Raw genomic sequence first — 9,188 nt, forward strand, 5'->3', positions numbered from 1 at the left:
ATCAAATAGCATTTTCTAAGTTTGTTCACTGTCTCTTCTACCTGTACCTGAACTTTTAATCAATAGCACAGAGGAAAAGTAGGACAAACTGAGTCTTGGTGGTGCAGTGGTTAAGATAAGTGCCCAATCATTAAAGGGTCATAGGATCAACTCTAGAAAGGAATATTTTCAAAATTGGTACTTGGCACCAGGAAACCACTTCCGCTGTGATGCTCTATATTCTATTGAGACTATAATGAGGTGGAACCATGAGGTAAAGTGGTACTAAAATTGAGCTGAATTGGATTGACTCAATATGATCCTGAAGTTGGAACTATGTCTATTATCTCTGTGTCACCCTAGTTTTAGCCCAAGGACAGTAACTTGTAGCTGACAATAGAACTCCAGTAAGGAATATTTTCAAAATTGGTACTTGACTTAATACATTTACCAAATATAATTAGTGAAACATGATTAGAGATTCCATCACTTGCAAATCACAATGTGTAGTAGTCAAGATATATCTCTTGACTACAGAAAGTTACTGGTTCAAGTCCAACAAATGTTCAATTTTTTTTTCTAACATTTTCTAAGTTTGTTCCTGTCTCTTCTACCTGTACCTGAACTTTTAATGAATAACACAGAGGAAAGCCAGTACATATTGAGTCTTGGTGGTGCAGTGGTCAAGATATGTGCCCAACAGTCTTGAGGTCATAGGATCAATTCCAGTAAGGAACATTTTCACATTTGGTACATGGCTTTAATACAGAAGTACCAAATAATTTAGTGAAAATTGCGAAGAGATGATATCACTTCCAAATCACAATGGTGTAATGGTTACAATATACCCCTTAACTGCAGTCTTGAGGTCATAGGATCAATTCCAGTAAGGAACATTTTCACATTTGGTACATGGCTTTAATACAGAAGTACCAAATAATTTAGTGAAAATTGCGAAGAGATGATATCACTTCCAAATCACAATGGTGTAATGGTTACAATATACCCCTTAACTGCAGATAGTTACTGGTTCAAGTCCAACAGATGTTCTAATTTATTTATTTTTTCGAACATTTTCTAAGTTTGTTCCTGTCTCTTCTACCCGTACCTGAACTTTTAATGAATAGCACAGAGGAAAGCCAATACACATTGAGTCTTGGTGGTACAGTGGTCAAGATAAATGCCCAATGGTCTAGAGGACATAGGATCAATTCCAATAAGGAACATTTTCGCAATTGGTACTTGGCTTTAATACATAAGTACCAAATAATTTAGTGAAAATTGCCAAGAGATGATATCACTTTCAAATCACAATGGTGTAGTGGTTAAAATATACCCCTTGACTGCAGAATGTTACTGGTTCAAATCCAACATATAACATTTACAAGTTTGTTCCTGTCTCTTCTACCTGTACCCAAACTTCTAATGAATAGCCCAGAGGAGAACCAATGCTGTTCAAGGGTTGGTGGTGCAGTGGTTAAAATGTGTGCCCAGTGGTCATGAGGTCAAAGGATCAAAAACAGTGGTGAGTGTTTTCAAAATTGGTACTTTGCTCCAATACATGTACCAAATAATTTAGTGAATGATGCTGAGAGGTCATATCACCTGCAAATCACAATGGTATAGTGGTTAAAATATGTCTCTTGACTGTGGAAGGTCTCTGGTTCAAATCCAGTAAATAATGTTTTCCAGGTTTGTTCCTTTGTTCCGTTCTCTTCTAACTGTACCTAAACTTTCAATAAATAGCACAGAGGACAACCATTAACATGTGTGTCTTGATGGTGCAGTGGTTAAGAAAAGTGCCCTATGGTTAAGAGGTCATAGGATCAAATCCAGTAGGAAATATTTTCAAAATTGTTACTTGGTTCTAACACATGTACCAAATAATTTAGTGAAAATTGCCAAGAGATAACACCACATACAAGGCACAATAGTGTAGTGGTTAAGATAAATTCCTAAACTGCAGAAGGTTACTCATACTGGTTCAAATCCACCAAATGTGGTTTTCTAAGTTTGTTCCTGTTTCTTCTACCTAAACTCTCAATGAATAACGCCAATAGAACAGAATAAACCTGTGAACCATGGTGGCAGAGTGGTTAAGATCAATGCCTAGGAGCGAAAGACTATGAGTTCAAAACTCACCAATGGTTAATGAGAGAGTTCGAAAGATCGTGGAAACACGATGGTGGAATGCCAAAAATGGTGTCAGGAAAAGTTCGAAAGATGGGCGGAACCATGACTACAGAGTGAACAACACGGGCGGTACCAGGACTTCCGAGTGCACAGCACTGTCATGACTACAAAGTACCGAGTGAACAGCACTGTCATGACTACAAAGTACCGAGTGAACAGCACTGTCATGACATGACTACAGAGTACCGAGTGAACCCCACGGGCAGAACCAAGACTCCCGGGTGAACAGCTCAGTTCTAGACAATGGGAAACGAAGTACTGAGTGCACAACACAGTCCTAGACAATGGGAAACATACTACGGCATCGCAGAGTTGACAGAGGAAAGGACCAGCTGCCGGTGAATAAGGAGGTGGAGAAAATGAGAAATTTGCTTTGCTAAAAATGATTTTTTTTAAGCCCCTCCCCTCAGAGGCGGGCTAAATCCATCTGCTTGCCTCATAATCGACAAAATTAGGGATTTCTCCTCACCAGGATTCAAACCTCCAACCTTCTGGTACTGAACCATGTGCTTTACCCCTACACCACCAGTTCTTTCACTTTAAGAAAACCCTTTAGGTCATATTTGAGGTTGAAGAGAGAGATGACATACTAAAATATTCAAATATATTAAAATGTGCACATATTTGGGTAATTCAGACGACCACCAAAATAATTAAAATTATTATTTAATGAAACCCTTTCCCCCCCCTTTTTAACATTTATTTAGGTCTTTATAATAATTATTAGTGGCTGTAAAAGGTACCTTAAACAGTGTGGTATTACACCCATAAATAGCTTCTCTCTAATAAGCAGAACACTCCCAGGGCATGAAGCATATCAAATCAACAAACAATTATAACCTGAGGCCTATACTGTAGTTGTGAAATTTAAAGCATTTTGTCAGTTTGACTTTAGATTAGACCAACCACTTCATGTGTCAATAGAACCAACCACTACAGCAAAGAAGCAAGGCTTAATTGTTTTTCTTATACATTAACTAATTGACAGAAAGATATTACAATATATTGTTTACAATTATCTAAAATCAGGCCTGTTTACAGGTCACCCCAGTAAATAACTTTCTTTCACAGCACCCCTGAATTACAATAGCACCTTTTATGTAATATTAACGGTACGCAAATATGTAAATCCTTCTCCCCTAAAGTACAGTATGTGTCAAGAGAAAGAGAATAACTTTTATACCTGGCATTTAACCACTTGAACCCCAAAGTTCTGGGTGGAACATTCACCAAAAATAGACGATCTACAAGCTACCAACGTGCCACAATGTGACAGGTAACGGTTAGCCATTCCAACATATCCCCATTCCGACACAACAGGTTAACATTCACCAGCATCCCAACGGTGTTGTGGGCTTGTAAATCTGCTATTTTTGCATGCATTTCTTTGTATATATTTTTGGCAGAGCGGCATCTGCAAGTTTCACTATAAAACATTCATTGTATTTGTTTTATTAGTTTGACTTGTGTCATACCAAGACCAGGAGAAGATGTCTTCTGTTCTGATTTGATGTCATCTTTATTGACAAATAAATGCACATGAATAAAACATCTGTCCAAAGGATTTCCAAATAAACATGCTGTGGAAATGCAACACAGCCCACCCATCTGACCACTTAACGTGTCAGTGTGTAAAGTCAGTCAGTGACCTGAGGTTTTTCAAGTGCCCTTGAAGTCTTTGCAAAGTCTTTGCATTTGTTCTGTCATCCAGCAAATTTTAGCTTTAACCAAGTAGTTCACACAAAATATGAGTTATTTTTTAACAATTATACACCCCATGAAGCCTTGAATTAATGGAGGTCGTTTTGTTTTTGCCGCGACCCAGGTAGGAATGCGTAAATTACGTCAGACTTTTGGCGTTCTCAAAGACGATTCCAGGGACTCTGTGGGTTCCTTTATGGGGGTCTAAATTGACCCATTCAACTCTGACAGTGTACAAACCAAATGAACCCAGACAGGTTAGTTTGAGGGTTAGTGACTCACTCCACGGAGGTTAGGGTTAGGGTGAGGGTTAGAGTCGGGTTTCAAAAAGATGACAAGTGGTAACAGCGACACACTCCCCCATTTGTACACTGTCAGAGTTAAAGGGGAGACCTTGACATTTAAACGTTTGAGAAACACCGCTCTATTGATTCCATTTAGATGTCTAGAGTCCTGTCAGTATAGGCGGAGATCTCAGATTAATCTGGCTACGCCAGACTAACTTCTCTCTTGGCCTCGGTGGCATTATCATGATGAGGTCAGAGCATCAGTCCTCTCCGTACCTCGGTGAACTCTTCATTGATGTCATAGTGACATCACGATGATGGCAGAGCATCAGTCCTCGCTTCACCTCGGCGACATCGTGGTCCAGTCGCTCTCCGGCCACCCGTAGCTCCGCCCTCTGAAGGGTCAGTTGACCCTTGACCTCCTGCAGTCTCTCATTCAGGTCCAGGTAGAGGCGGCTCTGCTGGTACCTGGACTCCACCTCAGTGTCTTCATACTGCCCCCTGGTGTCTGAAAACACACACATAAAACAATATTTTTTTCAACATCATCCGTGCCCTCGAGATCCAAGACACAAGCACATGGTCATAACACATAACACCATCTGACCTCATTCCCCCCAAAATGTGGCTCAAATATGGGTCAAAATGCATTCTAATATTCTGCCACCAAAATGTGGAATGACCTAGCACAAGACAAAACGTTCTTGAGACCTCGAAGACTCTACACCAGGGGTTCTCAAACCTTTTTAGGATATGACACCCACAATAAACATATGAACTGGCGACCCCCAACCTGACAAGCACTTGGAATTGTAGGTATTACATTTAATGTATTGTATTTCGAGACGGCGGAGGACCCGGCAGATCTCGCCGGGTCCTCTGCCGTCTCGAAATGACGTGGAGGGTGACATGACTCCTGCTGCTGTCCGTTTTGAGTAAATGAGGAAGTGATCTGCGGTGGAAAACGAGTGATAAATCATAGCGATGTTATAATTATAATGGATAAGACACACACACACACACACACACACACACACACACACACACACACACACACACACACACACACACACACACACACACAGAGAGACACACACACACACACACACACACACACACACACACACACACACACAGAGGTCGGCCCGCCTCTCTCTATTAGGCTGAGGCACACAGAGCTCATTTAGCTCAGTGGCTCAACTTGGGAATTATGTTCAGAAATTCTGTGGTTCTACATATTTTGGCTAAATGCTTCGTATTATTTTACACGTGTGCGCAGAACCACCTCCATAGCGCTTTTGTTAGCTATTCTGTTCTGTGCTGCGAGATGTGGCGCGCGGCCCCAACGGGAGCAGAATGGCAGCGGAGAGCGGGTTGGCATGTAAATAACGTAGAGGAACTATGCATGTCGACGGATTTACTGTACGTACTCACTCACCCAAAATGTACACAAAATCAAGCATACGTAACTATAAAGGGCCCCTTAAACTAAATGTAATGCCTCAACTCTTAGTGCTCATCAGGTTGTGGGGGTCCCCAGTTAAAATATGATTATTTGGGGGGGTCACGGCCTGGAAGGGCAGAGAACCACTGGGTTAGGGGATTAGAGGGTGGTCTTCTTACCCTGGGTTGTATCATCAAGCAAGGTGAACACGGGGTCGGAGGTCGCCGCTCTCTCGATGTCCTCCAGAACCTGGGTCACGGTGGGCGGATCCGGGCGGCTGGGAAGGACCACCCGCTTCTTGGTCTTAGAGCCCACCATGTTCATGATGACTCACTGGCTCAGAACCGGGCCTTCTTCACCTCTGGGACACAACATTAAGGGTTGATATGTTATTATTAAAATTAGCTGGTGGTAAAATTGGTGGTCCGCGCCCCCTAGTGGCAAAAATGAGAAGCTACTGGGAACCCAGATTAGAGACTTGGAGTAGAACCGCTGCTCCTACACTTGGTCAGCTTAGGTGGTTCGGGCATCTAGTACGGATGCCCCCCGAGCGCCTTCCTAGGAAGGTCCACGATGCACGTCTCACTGGGAGGAGACCCCATGGCAGACCAAAGACCAGATGGAAGGATTATATCTCCAAATTGGCTTGGGAACGCCTCGGTATACTCCCTGAGGGAGTGGAGGAAGTTGCTCGGGATAAGGAAATCTGGAAGTCTCAGTTGGAACTGTTACCCCCGTGACTCGATTCCGGATAAGCGGTTGAAGATGGATGGATGGATGGATGGATGGATGGATGTTAAAAATGTTCTGGGGGAGGAACCCCAGGCCCCCCACTTTAGGGGTGGGGGCAATGCATGCAAGAAAGATCATACAGGTATTCACTTAAGTAATGACTTAAAGATGAGAAGTCATTATTGAAGATGTCCTTTGCTTCAGTCATCAAATCTGTACACCTAAATTTGGCATTTAAAAAAAAAATCACCAGAACACAGGAAAATATATCTAGTATTAAGACGTTTTGGGGACCCCCTTATCCCGGTTGGGGAGTTCAGCGCACCCCCAAACAAATAAATCTCATGGATTCTGACAGTCCAATGTTGACAACACTGAGTGAAAGTAATGGGAATAATAGATAAGTAGGCCTACAAGTGAGTTACCTTGTAGATTATTAAACTCAATTAAAGAATATAGATATTTTTAAACATCTATAGATTGACGCCAACACAGATATTATGCAACATGACGATTTTCAGGCCCTGCTGAAGAGACACCAACACATGTGACTTCCCCCCCTCCCCCCAACACACATTTTCACCAAAATATATTAAATACAGTTCGGCTGCAGGCTAAAAACACGTTGCTAACATGTAAACAACTAAAGCTAATGTTAGTTTAATAGCCAGTAAAACTCACCAGATTGTTGAAATATCTCATTGTGACGGTTTCTGATTACTGGTTGGTCATGTTCGGTTGTATTTTGATTTTAGCGTTTATAAAATAAACAAATGAATAAGATAAACCTGTTGTTTAAACCAGTGACAGAACGAATGGCCAGGTTTCAACCGATTTCCTTTTCAGCGCTCTATCTGGTCTAGAGCCCGCCCCTAGTGTATCCGGTAATGTTTCACATACACACACATTCGCACACAGACCATTTCCGTATCCGAATCGGGCCGGATGTGCAACCTGAAAAGCGGAATAGACCCCAGATCATGCTGACGCGTCACACTAACGACGTCTTTCACGTTCTGTACGTCACCTAGATCCAATAACAAATAACTTTATTTTAATATAGAATATTCATGTTGTTGTATTATTTAGGTTGTATGGTCTAATGGTCTGGTCTGGTGGCAGCAAGGCAGCAGCAAAATGCATGTTTCTGTGAACGTCCGCTGCCTACATATACTTGCCTTGTGGTGAGAGCCTGAACCTGACCAAGCAGCGAAAAGTGCGTGTTTCTGGGACGAGGTCGGGACGAGGTCGTAGAGACGTCGTATGGAGGTCCTGGTAGGACGACCGTCCCCGCTGGTTGGGTGCGCTGGTCTGACTTCCACGTCGTATGGAGGTCCTGATCAGACGCCGTATGGACGTGTGTGTGCCCCCCAGTGGACAGACAGGAATACTGTAGAAAATACATCATAATTATATCATTCACTGAAATGTATATAGGGCTGTAATGGGTAATGTATGATTTGTGATAATATAGTAACTTTAGTTACCGAATAATTGTAGTTGAGTAAAAGTACAATATTTGCCTCTGAGATGCAATGGATGGAAATACTCAAGTACTTACAATAAACAATAAATCTACTTTTCTTTACACCACACCTTAATTTAATCTCACCTTAGATGATCTTAAGAATAATTATATGCTATCAATAAAGGTCTCTACCTACCTAACTCTGATTCCATTTCAGGATTGGATTTGAACCAGCACTGTAAGGGAATTCTATGGATTTCACATGATGTGCCATCTTAACCAGGACAATTTGCTTTGCCTTCTGTTCCATTACAAGTTGTTCTTATAGTATTCTTCTAGTATTCAGCCTGCAAAGGGCAGTACATATCTACTGCATAGTACTGTGTTCTATTCGTCTGTCATTCAATGTTATATGAGATACTTTAATGGTTTCCTGTGGAAATAAGCTTAGTCTTCTCATGGATCTCCTTTTAGTAGACCTTGTACCAGTGAATTGTACCGTCATGAAACTGTACCTTTTCCTATGCAAACTTCTAATAAAGTCTTCAATCAATCAATCAATCAATCAAAGCTTCTTAAAATGGGATTCAAGCCCTCAACATATGGCTTATACACAAGCACCTCAACATGTTGAGCTATCAGCAAGTTGCCAAATCAGAGCTTTTCTTCTGATTTTAATTTCTCTATACTCTCTCTCAAACTAGGTGGAGGCGATTTGAATCAGTACACACCTATATTGTATTCTGGTAGTCAGCCTGCAAACTGCAAAGGTATTGCTTCAGTAAAGTATGGGACTAGTATTCTATTTTATGACCACTAGGTTGAGCTGTTGTATTTAATAAGAAATGTGCCCAAAGAGTTGGTATCTGACTTCTAAAGCTGTGTGTGTGTGTGTGTGTGTGTGTGTGTGTGTGTGTGTGTGTGTGTGTGTGTGTGTGTGTGTGTGTGTGTGTGTGTGTGTGTGTTTCTTCCAGGACCTCAGTGAGCTGCGGTGTCCTTCGGTACCGCTGGCTCAGAACAGCTGACTGATCGAGATGCTGCCAGAGAACCATGCCCAGTACAGTCTGGCCTTGCAGGAGGCTGTGGACGTCCTCACCACAGAGGACTGATCCTGGGAGTGGGCAGTAGTGACCCAGAGGGACAAAGGAGCAGAGAGGCCATCCAAGTCTTGACTTTTTAGTGGCTACACAGTAAAATCGTCAGTGTTCATTTAAACCTGAGAGGGTACAAATGTGTTTGAACATCTGAGCAAGAATGTTAGAAATGGTCTCTTTCTAACAGATAGATAGATATAAAATAGGAAACATGTTGAGGTGTTTCTACCCTTCAAAAGAAAACACCTTTCTTTACATTTGTACACTCTCAGTTACAAATGGATAAACTA

At 41.8% G+C, this 9,188-nt stretch overlaps 1 protein-coding gene across 1 annotated transcript; it reads right to left on the reverse strand.

Annotated features, from left to right (window-relative positions):
• Positions 1 to 4,420: 4,420 nt before the first annotated feature.
• LOC308306164 (UPF0449 protein C19orf25 homolog) lies at positions 4,421 to 5,947 on the reverse strand (the record flags this gene model as incomplete). The annotated part of the gene is made up of 2 exons (XM_080751063.1): positions 5,784 to 5,947; positions 4,421 to 4,668 (listed from the first exon to the last, which is right to left on the reverse strand). Exons 1-2 carry the CDS (start codon positions 5,926 to 5,928, stop codon positions 4,421 to 4,423), a joined length of 393 nt encoding a protein of 130 aa, XP_080607189.1. The 5' UTR covers positions 5,929 to 5,947.
• Positions 5,948 to 9,188: the final 3,241 nt, after the last annotated feature.

This window comes from Nannobrachium achirus, assembly GCF_963921795.1.
Source record: "Nannobrachium achirus genome assembly, chromosome: 20".
Classification (NCBI taxonomy): Eukaryota; Metazoa; Chordata; class Actinopteri; order Myctophiformes; family Myctophidae; genus Nannobrachium; species Nannobrachium achirus.